The sequence below is a fragment of the Medicago sativa genome, chromosome 6, assembly GCF_051527215.1.
Source record: "Medicago sativa cultivar Bolivia chromosome 6, Bolivia_mono, whole genome shotgun sequence".
NCBI lineage: Eukaryota > Viridiplantae > Streptophyta > Magnoliopsida > Fabales > Fabaceae > Medicago > Medicago sativa.
Genome location: NC_140754.1, coordinates 91,038,635 through 91,057,413, shown reverse-complemented (window position 1 = coordinate 91,057,413; position 18,779 = coordinate 91,038,635). Strand labels below are relative to the sequence as shown.

Sequence of the window (18,779 nt, the reverse complement as noted above, 5' to 3'; positions counted from 1 at the left end):
TTTTCTAATGGACACATACAAATAACTTCAGCCACCGCTAGTGTATGTGTCATGTCTAGTGTACATGCAAGTACCTGTGTTTCATAGTCAACTACAAATTCAACCCTCACGATCAACAATATACCACTTTGACACAGACATGTGTCCGATACGGAGACACACCAAATCTGAGGAGTGTTGAATACAAATATAGTAAACTATGAATCAATGTGAAACAGATATTAGGCTACAGATTTTCAGATTTCAATTTGTGGAAAAAGTTAAAGCAAAAACAATATCTAAAGGTCCACCACTTGTTAGGGAATTATCTATGATGCTATAGATTTTTCTGCTTTTGGAGACTCAGGAAGCATATTTGAAGTGGATAAGTAACTTGAAAATTGTATTTAGTTTATCCTGAAGTAAACAACCAAATAACATCTTTAAAATTGATATAGATGCTTACAATGAAGACAAATAAGTCAGATAAATAGCTGTGACTCTGCCTTAGTCGTTCTCTCTTATATTACTAGCTTGTCTTTCAACTGTTGCATTTCTGCTTACATATGAAATGTTTATGAGAGATGAATTCAATAATAAAATAGGTGGTGCTAAATCACTCAAAATAGTCTTCGTGATCATCATCCAAGTGCTCAAAACGAGCACTAAGCATATTTCTTTTGCACAGGCAATGTTCGCGGCCGTCTAACGCTTCAGTGCGATAACAGTTGCGATAACAGTGACATAGGTCTGGCTGCTTCTCAGGTGTCTTCTCAGGTATTTTGACCATGCGTTCAGATGGTGGCGGTTCCAGAGTGAATGAAATTGAAATTTCTTTATTTAAAATACTTCTGTAATCAGATTCAAGAAAATCCGCAATAGTTGTTGTTGCTGTTGTTTTGTGATCATCACTTTGAACATCACTTTGAACAGAGGGCCGAATTCTTTTTCTTTCTATAACATTAACTGCGTTGCCTGATGATGCAATAGTTTCTTCTGCATTCATTCATTCTCCAACAATCAATCAATAAGGAATTTATTTGTAAAACAGGAAGAAAACAACAACAACACATTGATTACCTCGTACACTCGAGGGTTCTCTCTGAAAAACCATAGCTTTCACTTGTGGTGTTCCTGAATCGTCATCAATCAATCAAGAATTAGCAAATGATCGAATTGATGATTTTAAACTACTAAACACAAAGTTAATTCAGAATCACGAACAATTAGGTTAGGTTAGGGTATCAAAAGGGTGTGAATCAATCTATTGGAGAAGATAGCAGGAGTTACTTACCTTGGTTTTCTGAAAGAGGTGCCATCGAACAACAACAGAGGATGGAGAAATTAGGTTAGGAATTGGTAAATTCGCGGCGTTGAACTGAGAATGTGCTATCGATGGAAATTAGGTTAGGACTATATATAGATGGAGAAGCTGAGCGTTCTCCTTTCAATATATATATTTTGATATCCAAAATATATATTTTGTATTAATTTCAAAAATAATTTATTTTATTTTATTTTATTTTAATCCAAAATATATATTTTGAAACAATTTCAAAATCGTACTTTTGATTTTATTTGAATTCATAATATATCAACTAAAACTATTTCAAAATCATATCTTTCATTTTATTTGAGTCCAAAATATATCTTTTGAAACAATTTCAAAACCATATCTTTGAATTTATTTAAATCCAATTTACATAAAATATATATTTTTAAACAATTTCAGTATCATATCTTCAGCAAGAATATTCCAAGGTTTAGATTTCAAAACTAAAATTTCATTTTTTGTTTTGCTAAGAAAATAGTTTATAAACCATTTAACAAAAGGAACATAATCCTGAGTAATAGCAAGATTATTATAATAATCATCTTTAAACTGGGTTAATTCCCAAGAGGCAAACTTTTTAAAGTACCATTTACGAAATTCAGAATATTTCTCGATCATAAATTCATCATTGATGAATTTTCTCCAATCACTTCCTGGAGACAGGTCCATAAAAATTTATTGTTCAGGGAGATGAAAACTCATCTCTGATTCAGTAGGTGATTTCCTATGTTCATTCTGACTATCATTAGTCTGATATATACCATGAGGAATTTTATTCTCACTTATTATTATATGCTCAACCGTTTCTAAATCATCTTTGATTTTAGATGTTGACTCTGAAATAGAAGCTCTAGACAAATTACTAGGCGCAGTATAAAAATCATTTGAAGAATAACTAGAAGATATGTTTCTAGGTATTTTAAAACTTCTCTGAGGAGTGGATTTGATTTCAATGTCTCCTTCAGTAGTTGAATAATCTGATCTATATCTTTATTAAGAATAGGTTCAGGTTCAACTTCATGTGGTAGAGACCATGTTTCAGCAAAATGTATTTCATTCCATTTTATCAACCTATTTGTTGCAATATTAGAGGTTAACAGTACCAGGAAAACTTATTTGTTTTGCATTAGGATTAAGAGTATTAAGGACTTTATAATAAATCCTATAACAAATAGCCATTATTTCACTTCCAGGTTTAAAATTATAACCATGAGTGTGAACATTCAATTGCATAGCATCATATAAATGCTTATCTGTTAAAGATAAATTTAGATTTGGGTCCATGATATATTTTATTTTATTTTAATCCAAAATATATATTTTGAAACAATTTCAAAATCGTACTTTTGATTTTATTTGAAACTTCAGGATAAAACAGAACATAGTTCAGTTTCCCTTTCTTACTCTACACTCAACTTCATAATTTTAATTACAGCATTTGAGCCCCTTTTTCTTATAACTATTCTTTCATCTTGGATGTCTTTCATCTCAAGCTTCGTTTGGAACTTCAGCTGTCTTAGCTGTAGCTTTATCTATCCTCTCTTGACCTTAATTGCGAGTTCAACAACAGTGTTCAACAAAAGCGCATAAGACCTTAATCTTCATGGGTCTCACGTACATTGATTAATAATCTATATAAATAAGTAACAAAGCAAACTATTGGTTAATGGAGCATCAGTGGGTCCTATTGTGCCAGGACGCGGCCTTCGTCAGGGGGATCCCCTCTCACCTTATTTATTCATCATTTGTGCCGAAGGACTCTCCTCCCTTATTCGTGAAGCTGAACGTTGCAATAATATTAGAGGTACTTCGATATGCACAAATGCACCAGTTATTTCTCATCTTCTCTTTGCAGACGATTGTTTTCTTTTCTTTAGAGCTTGTGAAAGAGAGGCTGTTTGTATGAAAAATATTTTGACTACTTATGAAGAAGCTTCGGGGCAAGCCATTAATCTCTAGAAGTCCGAATTATTTTGTAGTCACAATACTCCAGATGATTTAAAGAATCTCATTGCTACTACTCTCGGTGTTCGTCAAGTGCTGGGTACAGGTAAATATCTTGGACTACCTTCTATGATTGGCCGCAGCAAACATGCAACTTTTAAATTTATTAAGGATCGCATTTGGAATAAAATAAACTCCTGGAGTAGTAGATGTCTCTCGCAGGTTGGAAGGGAGGTTCTCATTAAGTCTGTTTTGCAATCTATTCCTTCCTATGTGATGAGTATCTTCCTTCTTCCGGGATCCCTCATAAATGAGATAGAAAAAATGTTAAATTCCTTCTGGTGGGGTCATAATTCAGCAAACTCTCGAGGATTGCACTGGCTATCTTGGGAGCGACTTTCAGTTCCAAAGGTGTTTGGAGGGATGGGAGTTAAGGACCTTAAGGCTTTCAATATGGCTATGATTGGTAAGCAGGCGTGGAAGTTGGTTTCTTCTCCACAGTCTCTAATCACTCGTTTACTCAAAGCTAAACATTTTCCTCGATGTGACTATTTTGGAGCTAGCATAGGCCATAATCCTAGTTATGTTTGGCGTAGTATTTGGAGTGCTAAAGATGTGATTCGGCGTGGTTTTCAGTGGAGTATAGGTACAGGTGAACACATACCAGTTTGGGATCACCCTTGGATCAGTAATGTTGCACGAATTTTACCATCAACTCATCATCACTTGGAGTGGCCTTCCATCACTGTCTCTGACTTGTTGATTACACCCATGAAACAGTGGAATATGGAGCTCATTAATACTTTTTTTGACACTGTTATTGCTAGAAATATTTTTAACACTCCGTTGCTTCCTTCGGTTACTCATGATGTGCCTGTTTGGAAGTTTGGAAAGGGATGGTACTTATTCAGTTAGAAGTGCTTATAAGGACATTCTGAATCATGATGTGGCAGTTGTTCAACACCGTGTGTCGGGTAGCTGGAATTGTATCTGGAGTTTAAAATTGCCCCCGAAAGTTAAGAATTTCCTTTGGCGAACTTGCCGTAATTGCTTGCCCACGAGAATCCGTTTGCAATCTAAAGGTGTTCAGTGTACTGATAGGTGTGCAGTGTGTGATGATTTTGGAGAGGATAGCACTCATTTGTTCTTTATGTGCAGTAAAAGTATGCTTTGTTGGCAACGTATTGGCTTATGGAGCCCTCTGATGGTTGTTTTTGATATTAATGTCAGCTTTCCAACCAATGTGTTTGCTATCCTACAACATTTGGATCAGCAGCAAAAGCAAATTTTCAGTGTGACCCTTTGGAGTATTTGGAAGCATCGAAACAATAAGGTGTGGAACAACATTATTGAAACAGCTCAAGCTATTTGTGCTCGTGCAGGTTCTCTTCTTACTAGCTGGAGGAATGCTCAGAATATCCGACATCCTATCCCTCAGAATCCTGACACCCCGAATGTTTTGAAGTGGATCAAACCAAGTCCCGGCAGGTTTACTTGTAATGTTGATGCGTCCTTCTCTCAAGCTTGGAATCGGGTCGGTATTGGTGTTTGCATTCGTGATGAAGAAGGTCGCTTTGTTTTAGCCAAGACTGAATGGATGACTCCGCTCCTTGATGTGGATTTGGGTGAGGCTTTGGGTTTATTATCAGCAATGTACTGGGTTCGCGATCTGCAACTAGGTATTGTGGACTTTGAGCTTGACTCCAAAACTGTGGTAGACAGTCTTTATGGTAGTAAAAGTGGCGTCTCTAATTTTAGCGCAGTTATTAATGATTGTAGACGTCTGTTAGCTTCTGATTTAGTAACCTCTGATGTTAGGTTCATTCGGAGACAAGCCAACGAAGTCGCTCATAGCTTTGCTAGAGTGGCTTTGCGTCATGCTAGTTTCCATATTCATATTAGGATTCCATCTTGTATCTCTACTATTATTATGAATGAAATGCAATAAGCTTCTTTTTGTCAAAAAAAAAAAAATAGTAACAAAGCAAACAATTTAGATTCAGTTCAATTAGAACATGTATCAACTCGTAGAAATATAACATGATCCATTAAAAATAAGGTGAACGAGGAACTAATTATGTTTTAGAATAATGCAAATTTTTGTTACTCTAATTGAAGTCCAAACCATCACCACTTATCTCAACGCCCCTAACTACTACTGCTTCCATGTTTGTCTTCTTGACTCTTGAGGCATAGAATTGAGGCATGTGTTTGCAACAATCTGAATTGAATTTGAACATTTCAAACAACTCCACAAGTTTGTTATCTAAATGTAACAATGATATTAATATCTAAATGCAACTAATATTTGGAACAATAAATTCAGGTTTAAATTTTTTTAATCTAGGTAAAAAAAAAATAGACGGATGTAGGTAAATATTCTTTCTTAGGACCTGGCTATTTTAACCACCTGAAAAATATTTTTTCTTTAATAAAAAAGTTATTTATGTGAATTGGATTTCAAGAATACTTGCAACTTGACAACTTTGCCAACATCAGCCACTGGAAAAATATTTGTAGATTATGGTGCATTGATTCCTTCTATGCGAGGACTGTCAAAAATTGATTAATTTAATTAAATTAAATTAAAATCATTTTTTTTGGCAGCACCACCATAGAAAATATCAGTATACCAAGTGGACAACACAAAGGAAATGGGCCCAAATAGTTACGATGAATTATAACACAGACGAATATTATTTTATAGTTAACTTGGTGTGTGATGTTTAAGTTTTTATCGATATGGGACTCAAGAGTGTTATAAGGTAAGTGGAACTTTTTTTCTCTCGTTTTTTTTTTCTCCAAGAGGTATGTTCTTTTTCATTCTCAATTCAATTCAATTCAATTCTCTTTTCTTAGTATTATTATTATCTCAATGCTTATATAGGTTCATTCATTCAGTATAGAAACTATAAGCCTTTTCATGATCTCATTAGTTTAAGTCATCGCATTTTATATCAAACCAGATCCAAAGTTTCTATCTGTTTTTTTTTTTTTTTTTTTGGTCTTTGTGCTGAGAATCTATTAGAATGACGATGATGCTTTCTTAGATGCACATGAAACACTATCACATTTACCAAAACCATTTTAAATACATTATGTATTTCCCATTTAACAAAACCGTCTTCAACTTAAGTAACTAGCACAAATAGAGATGGCGTCGTACGAGGAAGAGAATGCAGCAACGGCGGGGATACAAATGCAGTGGCAGCCACCGCAGGGGATATTAACGTCGAATAAGGTAGAGACAACATTGGGGCTATGTCGTAGAAGCCAACATCCTTTTAATATTGGTGATACTCTTAAATAGATATGTATTCAAAAATTCAACAAACATCAAAGACCTAGCAGGAATAGAGGAACTGTCACCACTCATATAGTTGACATTGACAGGAGCTTCTTGGAGCATGTGGTTGAGATATGAAATGCAAGAACTTGTATTTTTTTTTTTTTTTTTGTCCTATGCAGGGTAGGTTTGTCAAAATTCTGACATTACCTTTTGGGCCAAAAATTCATCGTCCGGACTGATGAGAAGAGTCTGAAGTCACTTACGGACAAAACTATTCAAACACCTGAGCAACAAAGGTCGCTTCACAAGTTCTCTGGCTTTGATTTTGTGATTGAATATAAATCCGGCAGAGACAATACAGCATCCAATGCTTTATCTCGATCATTCATGATGACTTTGTCAAACCAGCAATCTCTGTTGCTACAACAAATGCATCAGGCCATTGCTGCTGATGTTAATTTATCTTCTTTAAAGACACAATGCGCAGTTGGTACATAACTTGATCCACATTATCAGACTCAGCATGACTTGTATTTGATTTTAATACCATCAGTAGCTTTCTTTATTGAGAAAAGAGTCCATGTTGCTTGTGAGTAATGTTTATTTTACATCTTTCTGTTTCATCTCCATTTCACTATAAGATGCTTCTACGACATATGAAAGCTACATTAAGCTAAGGTCCGGATAATTGGGTTAAATACGGTGAAGAACAGTGCCAACTACACATTCAATTTTTTCTAACAAATAATATCTTTCCACATTTGAAATTTCAGTTTTTTCTAGTTTTTTTTCCACTTCCACTAAAATTTCAAAATTGAATACTTAATACATTTCATCTTTTTCATTCCTCTCCTTCATTCCTCTTTCATTCTCTCACGTTCTACTTTCTTATTTTTGGAAGAAAAAAAATTATTTAGAGAAAACTCTAGAGTCTAGGCTACCAACTCAGTGAATTTCTAGCCTTACTGTAAGTTATGTTTGTTCGGATAAATACTCGAATATGTAATTGGCATTGGTGTTAACTTTCAAGAAGAAAAACATGATTCCAACAAAAGAATAAAAGGGCAGACATTGGTGGAGAAATGCTCAAGAAGTCCGAGTCACATTGTAATAACAACCAGAACCAGAACAGAATTTGGAACTTATTTCAAACATGTATAGTAGTTCATCAGAAAGAATAGAATGTTTAATCAATGGAAAAAATAAAATTGATATTCATATATTTCAAATTTATGCAAAGACTAAGAAGTCCTGATTGGTGATTAGAGTTATTCATATACACATTTTACAATAATAATAGGAGAATAGTAAAAGCATAGTCCCAAATACAATCTTAGCAGCACCAATTAGTTTGTTTTCAGGTTCCACATCGAAAATGTGTAAACAACACAAAAGGAGATTAATTTACATAATAGAAGCGTATGGTATGAAAATTAGTTCCTAGAAATTGCTATGAAAATGTATAGCAGACAACAGTTAAAAACACAAGTAAAAAGTTTGTATAAAATGTCACTTGCACTGAGACTGTGTGTAATGATCCGAATAAATAAAACCAAGTCATCAAATAAGGGCAGCGAGTTCGTTATAACAATGAGACACGTGGACACGTAAGTGGTGAGGATCAAAGGTGAACATTGAGGAGGGAGCGTAAGAATATATAACTGAATAGTGTACAGATTCTCTAGTCCCTCCCTTTTGTTCTTCTTCTAACTTTTTAATGCATTTCTTGTATTCTCTTTCAGCAAGGACTCTACTAATTGAATAATGCTTCTCAAGGTCAGCCCAAGGGCTAGGTCACTAAATCCCTCGCTTTAGGCCAACGGATAAAAATTCCACATATGCCACTACTCTAACGACTTAACAGAATGAGTCACACATTACCCTCGCACCTAATGCCACTACTCTCCTTCATTTCCCAGCTTAACAGTGCCCCTTGAAACGTTTACTATGATAAACATTCCAAAAATGGGGTCTATTTCCTCATGGTCCCTAACAAAAACACAGTTTCCCTAATTTACCACCAGCTAGGAGTATTTTCAACTACCGCCATTGACGATTGCAGTGGCAGATTTTTTTTTTACAGCCGTGTGGCCAATTTGTGAAGGATAGTGGCACCAGGGCAGATTTTTTGTTAACCTCCATATGTGATTGATAACACCAAAATCCAAAACATGAAAAGAGGAGAGAGAGAGCCCAAATATCAAACCACAAAGGCAAGAAGATCACATTAACTTAATTTCAGATCAGGTTAAGATCTAATACACGGTTTCACCATTCCACAATCATGAATTATGAGACATGAATTTAGCAATGGAAGTAATAAATGACTGTGACATAACAACTTCTAGCCATTCAATGGGAGAAAATACAGACATAATGGTTCGCGGATCAAATTAAAAAAGAAACGAAACTCTAAAGGATTCAAGACAAAGATATGTTCATATGAAACAGTGAGAGATATCATCCCAATTACACAGATAGATAGATAGATAGATAACAAACATGAGTGACATAAATACCATGGTACATAAAGTCATAAACACCCGTCTTTCCAACGCAACCAAAACAAGCATATCCATGGCAGGTAGATTCCTGCAAAAGGAATGCATAATTAAGGGTTATAGGGGCATACCAGCGTGATTACATATAATGCAGCAGCAGCTGCAAAGTATATGTAAGGTAAAATGAAAAGATGGATATGTTGTTATGATTACTAACCATAACCATGGCGGAGTGTATTAGGTTTTAATGACACACTCTTTGACATCAACATCAGGAACTTTATCTTTACACTGAACTACATGAGTCTGGAAAGTTGTTAGATCAAGTTTTCCTCTCTTTGTTGCTTGAAAAGTAATGTAATACTCCATACCAGCAGTTAAATCAGTAGCAGCAGGATGGGTACACTTGACAACTTTATCAAACACAAAAGTTGAAGTTGGACCCTAATTAATAATAATAAATAAGTAAGAATAATTAATTTAGTTAATGAATAAACAAACATACTACAATATTATTAAGTATTGAACCAACCTGCTTATTCAAAGCAACCTTGCAGAGTTTTTCGAGAGTAAGGAGCACATCTTCATCTAAATCGAGGGGTACAATACCGCCAGCAAAATCGCAACCAGGTGGATGGGCGATAGCATCGTAATCCTGCTTTGTGTTGTCCATAATTGTCCCGTGAGCATAGCTCAGTTGGTAGGACAATGCATTATTATATGCATTTGTTGGTTTAGGGTTTTACACTTTCTAATTGGCCAATCCAAAATAAAATATTCACTTCAAATTTTGAGACTTTTTACATTTGCATATTGGTCATTTCAAATGTATAAAAGTTATGAAAATTTTACACTTCTCATAATCGTCCATGAAATTTGATGCATCCATAATTTTCAGACCATACATAATATAAGTCTCATAACCCAAGAACCAAATTTTCACCACTTTTTTCAACAACAACGCCAAAAAAATAAAACAGGAAAATGTTGTGTTTTCTTTAAGAAAAACCTTTTTGTAATAATTGTAAATCGGATGGTCCATTGAGTGTGGAGAATACAGATAAATAACTAATTTTAAATATTAGAAAAAAATAATTCTTCTGTATTTTTGTTACAATGTGTCAACATATATGTTCATACAAATTCAACTGCATCGGAAACTCCTCTATTAGTTGAGCATCTCATAGCAAGCAAAAAAAAAAAAAAAAAAAACTATTTTCTTTAATGCTCAAATAAGTGTTAATGACGACAAAAATGTCTATGAATATCTAATCAATCGCTGAAAATTCAAGGAGTTGAGTTAGATTCTTGATCAGGATCAGCAGAAAATTGACCAAAAATATCATGACTAGATTCCCGGTTTCCCTTTTCTCTGGTCTCCCAATATCCACCAACATAACTACAACCGTAACGCCCCGGATTTTGATCCAAGACATTACGCCTAATTCATTTTTATTTCTCGAAAAACACTGCTGTTTTTTTTATCATCAATAATAAATTCTGAAACTAAATATCCTTCAAAATTACTTTTAAAATTTACAATTCAATCAAAAATCAAATTTCGTCCCCGTTCGCGCTTCAAGCAAAACACCAAAGCATACACCATGTCTTCTTTGTTAACTAAAATGTTGGTGTAAGGAGTCAATTTCCTTATCCAAATTGGTTCATACTCAAAGCACAAGAAACAATGTGATAAAATAGATAGTATCAAAACTTCTCATTAAAAAAGAAATAAGAAAAATACAACCAAGTCATATGCTGTAAGATAAAGTTTACACCCATTTCCTTTACAATAAAAGAATTTAATCAGTTATCAAATCACTGATATATAACAAACTCAAATGATACTATGCTTAAGATGCATGCTCCTAAACATACATGATCCATATATAATCAGCTCGCCACTAAGGCATCACGCAGAAATAACCCGCCACTAAGGCACCACACAGATGCATATGCTAATGCATGATCATGAAAATAATGACTAAATCCCCCCACTTAGGCACAACAATGCAATATGATATTAACCCGCCACTAAGGCACCTCACATAATTTCTTATAAAGACATATCTCATATCACCATGAACATAATCAAAAACAATCTTTTCAATAAAACTCACATTTTCATCTCTTCTTCCTTTCCATAATTAATTAATCAAAAATCTAACGTGTCATTTTCAGCATCACAAAAACATATAAAACATTAAAAAAAAAAATATCATTCAACTTCACATCGTAATACACAATTATCATATGTAACCAAAAAAAAATACACAATTAACATATAAAACACAATTAAGAATAATCACTTTTAGAAAAGATAAAATTTTACCTTGAAAATACATTCTAATTATTTTTCTTTTCAAAAGATAAGAATTGCTACCATTATTTAATAACACGGTCCTAGCACTTGGTATAAACGTATGGGAAAAAGCCCTTACCTTAAGAGCTCTTCTTCCTAGCCAGACTCTAGAACTCACGAGGTACTCACAAAGGAAAAGGAACACATGCTACAAAGAAATTTGAGGATTTAGGGGTGTTCCACGAGAGATTAGAGTAAGAGGGGAAACTTAATTTTCCACCACTGTGATCACTAAAGCAAATAAATTGTCACGGATGGTTTTTATGGTGAAAAGGGAAGGAAGAATGAATGAGGATAATTTGGACCCAATATGAACCAAATGGAATATCATATGACATAAAGGCAATTCATTTGCTTCACAATTGTTTGTACGTGGGACTAGGAGGAAAAAGGTGAGGGCCGACTTTTGGATTGTGTACATGGAATGGAATTGTTACTATTATTTTATTTTCTTTATTTAGAAAGTGGATATAGTAGGGAATCTATACTATATATAAAGGAAACTATCCCTTTCAGCACACTTTTGGGTTGAAATTTTCTTTTCAAAAATACCCTTAATTTTAAATACAAGTAACACATGTAACAAATAGATAAGAATAAATTTAAATATTAAAACAAATGTAACAAACACGATATGAATATATGTATATCTGTTCTTTTTTCTTTATCATTTAAAAAATATAACAAACTAGATGAGTATATTTATACGTACTTTTTCATTATCCCAATTATACCCTTAAACAGTTTTTTCTATAATAAAGATTGTTGTTCGTGTCATTAAAAAAAGCAACAAACATTTATATTTTTACTTTTAATCAAAACTAAAATTTCATTAAAAAAAATACCGTTCATAATTTTGAAATGTTAGCGCAATAAAAAGAGGGGTAAGACGGGCCTACTTAAAATAATTAATGATTTTTAAAATAGTTAGTGATTTTGCTTAAAAAAAACACAACTAGAAAACCAACCATAAAACAAGCCTCACGGCCATAACAGAGAAAAAAAATTATTTTTACCTTCAACAAACACTACATGACTACAAAACTAACATGAACTTGTTAATAATTAAAACCCTTAAATCACTTAATTGATTGAGGTTCAAGATTGATTGTGAGATGTAAAGAAGAAAGAAGTTTTGATAGAAAATGGAAAGGCAAAAGGGATGAGAAGTACAAATATGACCAACTAAATTCTTGAGCTTTTAGTTTGGTTATGTCTCTGATTGTGAATATGTACATAAGATACAAAAATTTTGTAGAAGAGAGAAGAAGAAATAAGAAAGAAGAAGAAAGAAGGAAGAATGAAGAAATATGGATGAAGGGATATGGATGAAGGAAGAAGAGAGAAGAATGAAGAGAGAAGAAATAAGAGAGAAGGAATAGAGAAGAAAGACGTGAGAGAATGAGAGAATGAAGGGAGAATGAGCTACTTGTGGTTGCATACATACACATATATTTATAAAAAAAAAAAAATAATTGGAATATGCATGTGTGTGTGGGAACCATGTGAGGAAGAGGAAGAGGATAAGAAGGAGAAGATATTTTATATCTTAGCAAAGCAATTCATCATCATTAGACTTTACTAGTTACAATTGGTTCTTATAAGAGAAAATTTTCCATGGAAAAAATATTTTTATTGCATAAATCAATCATAAATAATTTTATGAATCTATACAAAAAATTTCGTACAAAACGGAGTTTGTTTTAAAAATTAAGCGCTGTAAAATTTCCGTTTGTGGAAGAGACTGAAAATTAAATTCTTGAGAAATTTTCTGAAAAATTTATCATAAGTCGCTATCGCGACAAAAACTACAAAATATTCGAGTAGCGATAAAAATTCATCGTCGAAGGTATTATTTATTTTTATTTGATCAAAACTAAAATAACCGAGGTAGAATAATATTATATTATTAACATTTATTTATTTTCTAAAATTACGGGTCTTACATTACTACCCCCCTAAAAAGAGTTTCGTCCTCGAAACTTGGTGATACGAATAGTTCTATTAGTCACAAACAACAACAGAACACGTAGTACTACTTAAAAAATTATCTTGGAGGTATTCCTCTCACCTTATCATTCTCCTAAATTCACACACATAATATTTAAAACCACACTTTATGAGCTTATCTTTAGCAATTTTACGCTTAACTAAACAACATTCGCTTTATTTGGGAAATATTTCCACTAATTACTAGACCACTCAGACGCATAAATCCAAACGCTATAGTTTTTAACTCCGTCCTCAAATTAACACAAAGATATTTTCCTTTAAAACCCATAAGGTGATGATCTCATACCATTTTAACTTAATGTATGTGACGTCTATACACACTACACTAACAGGTAACAAAACATGTTCCGTCACACATGACTTAATGAAATGATATCCAATCCACTTCGAGATAAATCTCGATAGATTGTAGGGGTAAACAAATTATATTTAGAAGAAATTGCCTCTCTGACCCACTAAGCTCCTACAAGACTCAAAATCTAGTGATACCTTAACACATACGTGGTACAAGTACTTGGTTGAGTGAAGAAACGATTGACTAAATGAAGCAAAACTTGCTTCACAAAAGGGAAAAAGTTCAGAGTACAACAAAACTCCAAACAAATTTCTCCCACTAAACCTAACTATTGATCAGCTTAGGACAAAAGACTCGAAGATTCTTAGAAATAGCCACCCAAAGCTCTGATACGACAATGTAACGCCCTGTTTTTCAGCACCAAATGTTATGCGTCAGTTTTTTTTTTTTTTTAAAACGAAGACGAAAGAATAAAGTTTAAACCTTTTTTAATCACAAGTTATAGAGTTATATTCACAAAATAAATTAAAGGTTCCTTTTCAAAATGAACGTCAGAGTTATATAGAGCTTTGTCTGGCAACAGAATAATTTACAAGACATAACTACATCCCTACGGAGAGGGAAAATTTCCTAACAAAAGTATTCACTAAAATGAAAAGGAATCCTTACAAAGTGTTTACCTAAAATTAAAAGGACTCCTAAGCTGATCTTAGATTCAAATAAAGTTGGGTATTGGACCCACAACTAACATCAAGCTAAAGGCTTTCTCCCTATCGACTATTCGAATGGTATCGAGTTCATCTCTCGGTGAACGAGATCTACCCTGCGGTTGGGTCGAATCACTAAGACGAAATAGCCCACTCATCCGGGGAGGTGGAATCGTCATCTTCCGCCATGGTAGCTCGGCTCCTTTTGGAATCGTCATAATCTAATGGCGTATAGCCCACACATCCACTGAAAGGGTCACCATTTCCGAAAATAACAAATATACAGGAAACATAAACAGAGCAAACATTATACGTGAATTAGAGATCCCATTCTAATCCACGTACGGAAACAAGTAGAGAAATAATGCTCATAATAAAGATAATTAATACTCGATTCCTAATGCAATGCAGACTCTACATGAGTGTGAAGCCTATCACAGGACATTACATGCATATGATTCCGGAATTTAATACACCTCCGCAGAGGGTTGTGGCAACTCCACATAAGGAGATGAGTATCTACCCATCTATCAGACTCAATGATCCACTACGGGATAAGGTGGTCTTCAACACACCCCGTGCCACCTCTCCGGTGTGCACCTCATGACTCCTCTCTGGTGGCCACATTTACTATGAAATGCATGAGCATACGATTCCCCTTATATGCTAATGCAACAACTTAGATATCTCAATTTTAGCATAAGCATATGTAAATAATTTATCTCATGCATAAAAGCTGCACATATATAATCATTTATTCACCTTGGAAGTTAAGCATCATCAATCACGTATGAAAATACGGAGAAATTATACATACCAATTTATCATATATAAATATATCTAAAAATGGATAGGTGCCCTTACCTCGACTAGCTTTTCATCCAAACGACTATGTCTATTGTCCCTTTAATTTCTTTTAGTCATGAAAGTCCCTCCAAGCAAAGGTTTTTATTTCTCTTCTTACTCACTTCATCAAACTCTCACAATCTCACTTTACTCTCACTCAAACCTCACTTCTCACTTTCTCAAAGTTCACGACAAAGACACAGAGATGGGAAAAGAAACCGAAGCAAAAAGAGAGAGATGATCGGACTTGAGATAAAGCAAGAAAGATAGAACTCAACTAGCTTCTACCCAAAGAGACCACGATGTTGAAGATTTAAGAATAAGCCCAAAAATAAGGTTTTGTTTTTCTATAATTAACTAACAATTCAAAATCACCTTCAATTAAGATGAATTTTTAACTTTGATTAAGGTTGTCTTAATTTAAGCGAGTCTTGAATTATAATAAACCTTTAATGATGTCTCTAAATTTCTACAAACAAAATTCTACAAAGTCTCTTTTATTTTTATGTCCTTTCTCAACTTCGTTAAAGCCGTTAAAATATTAAACGCGCAATATAAAATTATCAACAACGTTATGAATATTATTTCTAAAAGATTAAAGAACATAATGAAACGGTTATTTTTCTAAAACGATGTCTTGAGAAAATAGATCTAGCCGGTATAAAGTTTTATTCTGAAGTTCTTAATCTAAAAATATTATCTTTAGTGTATAACTATCCTTTTTGTTTACTAACTAAATCACTTATTAGACTAAAAGTAGCAACAAAGGTTCAATTTTAAGATTCTCTTTAAATTACCAAACGTAGAAAAATATAGCCATAATTCATGATCTATCTTCATACCAAAAATAAGCTATTTTCTAAAGTCCATGACTATAACTATTATTAATTCACCTAGATTAATTTATCATTTTTGTTTTCTACCAAACAATCCCTTGAAAATTAACTAAATAAAAGAGTCTGAGTATTGGATAGAAAAAGAGGTGGAACAAGTTTAACAAATCATTCTACTTTATTTTCAATACAAGAAAACCATATTAATCAATTTTATTTTATTAAACAAAAACATTTTTTTCTTATAAATAGTTCTTGTGATGATACTAGATTAGATATGAAAAATTAAATAAGATAGTTACATAATTTTCTTATAGCATCGCACCACTTGAGATCAAATAAACGATGAGAGTAAAAATTAAGAGCCAAAGCAATATCAAAATTAAATGAAAGTGGAAACAAGAGAGTAAGGCAAAACTTAACATGATTGTGAAAATAATCTAATGGGTTTTAACATAATTAAACAGGACAAGTAATTTTTATCATTATACTAGTATATATAGCTTTAGATGAGAAAACTACAAATGTTAAAAATTAAGTCAAGTTAACACTAGAAGTTTTGAGAAGCAAGTTGAGGCATATGCTTAATTAAGTCACTAACTATCAAAGATCAGTTTTATAAATTCCAAGAGACTAATATTAAACAAGTTACAAACCACAAGGCTTTGAATCAAGGCAAAACATAATAGAATTTTGCTCTCCACCCAGCACGTTTTGCTCGCACCCTGCAGCCATGCCAATTTTGCCCTTGCGCAAGTTAACTCATGCTGCGCAAGTTAACATGCGCTACGCAAGTTAACATGCGCTACGCAAGTTAACTCACGCTGCGTTAGTTAACTCACGCAGTGTTCCTGTTTTTGAACAAAACCCATCAGTCCGAACTCCAACCACCATTTTCTTTCCCTCCACCTTCAAAAACCCAAAAAGTGCGATTTTTTGGGTCAAAATCATCATCCCAAATCATTGCAAATCGTCAGGAAGCAAGTTTCTACGCTCATCAAGCATCAATTTTCAGGTATTGTACCATCTAAACTCATCTCATTTTGCTGGTTTTCCTGCTTGGTTCGTCTGTTTTTCGTAGGGAGTAGGGCATGGTACGCAAGTTAACTTGCGCATGTTAGCTTGTTGCGCGAGTTAACTGGCGCAAGTGCATTAGTGCTGCGTGACTTAAGTCACGCCACTGTGCATCCATGTTTTTTTGAATTTTTTGCGCCACTTTTGTTCTTGGTTAGCTTGTTCCGCAAGTAATTTATTTTTTTCTTCCTTTGTAATTTTTTTTTATTCAATAGATATTTAGGGAGATGGTTGACAAAGTCGCGGATGATGGCGTTGAACCGAAACCGGCCAAAAAAGAAGGTTCCGGCGATGTCAAACCAAGCTTTAATTTCAAACCATTTAAAGTCCAAATTCCAATTCAAGCTCGAATTGGTAAAATTCAAGAACCTAAACCGGTACCTACCGGTGTTATTTGTGAAGCTCGTGACACCGCCTCATTTTTTACAACAAATGCAAGATGGAGAGAGCGAGAAGAGTTACTTACTTGGGTTCGTGGACAAGGGGTGCAGGCCGGATTTGGTGTTTGTATAGATAAATCCGTTATAAAAAGGTCGTACTTGACGATCCAATGTGAAAGGAGTGGGGTATACAAGCCACCTAAGACAAGGAAGAAACCGAACCTTGAAGGCATTGGCTCAAGGAAATGTAATTGTCCGTTTAGGTTGAAAGGTTTCTTTGATAAAGATACAAATGATTGGTGGCTTGCAATGCTTTGTGGAATGCACAACCATGACTTGGAGGTGGGAAAGTTACAAGGACACTTAATTGCGGGTAGACTTCGTGCGGAGGAGAAGAAAAAAGTTATTGAAATGACAAAGAGCTTGACTGTGCCTCGGAATATTCTCACCAATTTGAAGGAAAACAACAACGAAAGTGTGACAACAATCAAGCAAGCGTACAATGTGAGAACAAGATGGCGCAAGGGGGAAAGAGGTGACATGACGGAGTTGCAATTCTTGATTTCGAAGTTGGTGGAGCATAAGTACGTCTATTACACAAGATGCAATAGTGAGGAAACCACTCTTGAAGACATCTTTTTTGCTCATCCGGAGTCAATTAAATTGCTCAACACCTTTCCGACCGTTTTGGTCATGGACTCTACATACAAAACCAACAACTACCGAATGCCTTTGTTTGAGATAGTTGGTTGCACCTCTACAAGAATGACGTACTCCGTTGGTTTTGACTTTCTTCACTTTGAACTAGAGGATAACTTTGCTTGGGCACTTACAATGTTGAAAGGTCTATTGTACTCAAAAGACAACATGCCTAAGGTGATTGTCACCGATAGGGATGGTGCTTTGATGAAGGCCGTTGGCACAGTTTTCCCTGAGACATACACCATGCTTTGTTATTTTCATATTGGGTAGAATGTAAGGTCCAAGTGCATCACGGATTGTAAAGTGGTGCCAAAGCCTCCTAAGGGTACAAAAACTAGACAAGAAAGAATTGAAGAAGAACAAGATGAAAAATAGCGATGTTGTTGAGAAAGTGGTGAATGCTTGGAGAGAGTTGGTTGAATCTCCCACGGAGGAATCATATGCAATTAATTTGTTGAAATTCAAAGAGGTATGCATGCCATTTCCGGAATTCATTAAATATGTCGAAGAAACGGTTTTGA

The 18,779-nt window shown here is 34.2% G+C and overlaps 3 protein-coding genes across 6 annotated transcripts; 1 reads left to right on the top strand and 2 right to left on the bottom strand.

The window, feature by feature from the left end:
• Positions 1-402: 402 nt before the first annotated feature.
• LOC146918161 (uncharacterized) lies at positions 403-1,416 on the bottom strand. The gene is made up of 3 exons (XM_085717369.1): positions 1,274-1,416; positions 1,060-1,113; positions 403-975 (listed from the first exon to the last, which is right to left on the bottom strand). The coding sequence occupies exons 1-3, from the start codon at positions 1,296-1,298 to the stop codon at positions 596-598; spliced, it is 459 nt and encodes a 152-aa protein (XP_085573495.1). The 5' UTR covers positions 1,299-1,416; the 3' UTR covers positions 403-595.
• A 7,329-nt stretch (positions 1,417-8,745) lies between these two features.
• On the bottom strand, positions 8,746-12,835 carry LOC146918160 (uncharacterized). 4 transcript variants are annotated; one of them, XR_015016027.1, is made up of 4 exons: positions 9,579-12,827; positions 9,418-9,490; positions 9,264-9,352; positions 8,746-9,137 (listed from the first exon to the last, which is right to left on the bottom strand). XR_015016027.1 is itself a non-coding variant. In XM_085719816.1 (4 exons), exons 1-3 carry the CDS (start codon positions 9,717-9,719, stop codon positions 9,284-9,286), a joined length of 273 nt encoding a protein of 90 aa, XP_085575942.1. In that variant the 5' UTR covers positions 9,720-12,827; the 3' UTR covers positions 8,746-9,137; positions 9,264-9,283. The 4 variants fall into 4 exon arrangements, 2 of the variants coding, with proteins under 2 accessions (XP_085575942.1, XP_085575941.1); XM_085719816.1 differs by having other exon boundaries at positions 9,264-9,342; XR_015016026.1 differs by having other exon boundaries at positions 9,264-9,459.
• Positions 12,836-17,403: 4,568 nt separating this feature from the next.
• On the top strand, positions 17,404-18,528 carry LOC146918159 (putative protein FAR1-RELATED SEQUENCE 10). Its single transcript, XM_085722006.1, has one exon. It carries the CDS (start codon positions 17,404-17,406, stop codon positions 18,526-18,528), a length of 1,125 nt encoding a protein of 374 aa, XP_085578132.1.
• The last annotated feature ends 251 nt before the right edge of the window (positions 18,529-18,779 follow it).

Coding starts and splice junctions, on each gene's coding strand:
- LOC146918161 (XM_085717369.1), bottom strand. CDS start 1,298: ATGGCACCTCTTTCAGAAAACCAAG. Junction 1,114..1,273: donor ACCTCTTTCAGAAAACCAAG/GTAAGTAACTCC, acceptor ATGACGATTCAG/GAACACCACAAGTGAAAGCT. Junction 976..1,059: donor AGAACCCTCGAGTGTACGAG/GTAATCAATGTG, acceptor GAATGAATGCAG/AAGAAACTATTGCATCATCA.
- LOC146918160 (XM_085719815.1), bottom strand. CDS start 9,719: ATGGACAACACAAAGCAGGATTACGATGCTATCGCCCATCCACCTGGT. Junction 9,491..9,578: donor AGGTTGCTTTGAATAAGCAG/GTTGGTTCAATA, acceptor ATTATTAATTAG/GGTCCAACTTCAACTTTTGT.
- LOC146918159 (XM_085722006.1), top strand. CDS start 17,404: ATGGTTGACAAAGTCGCGGATGATGGCGTTGAACCGAAACCGGCCAAA.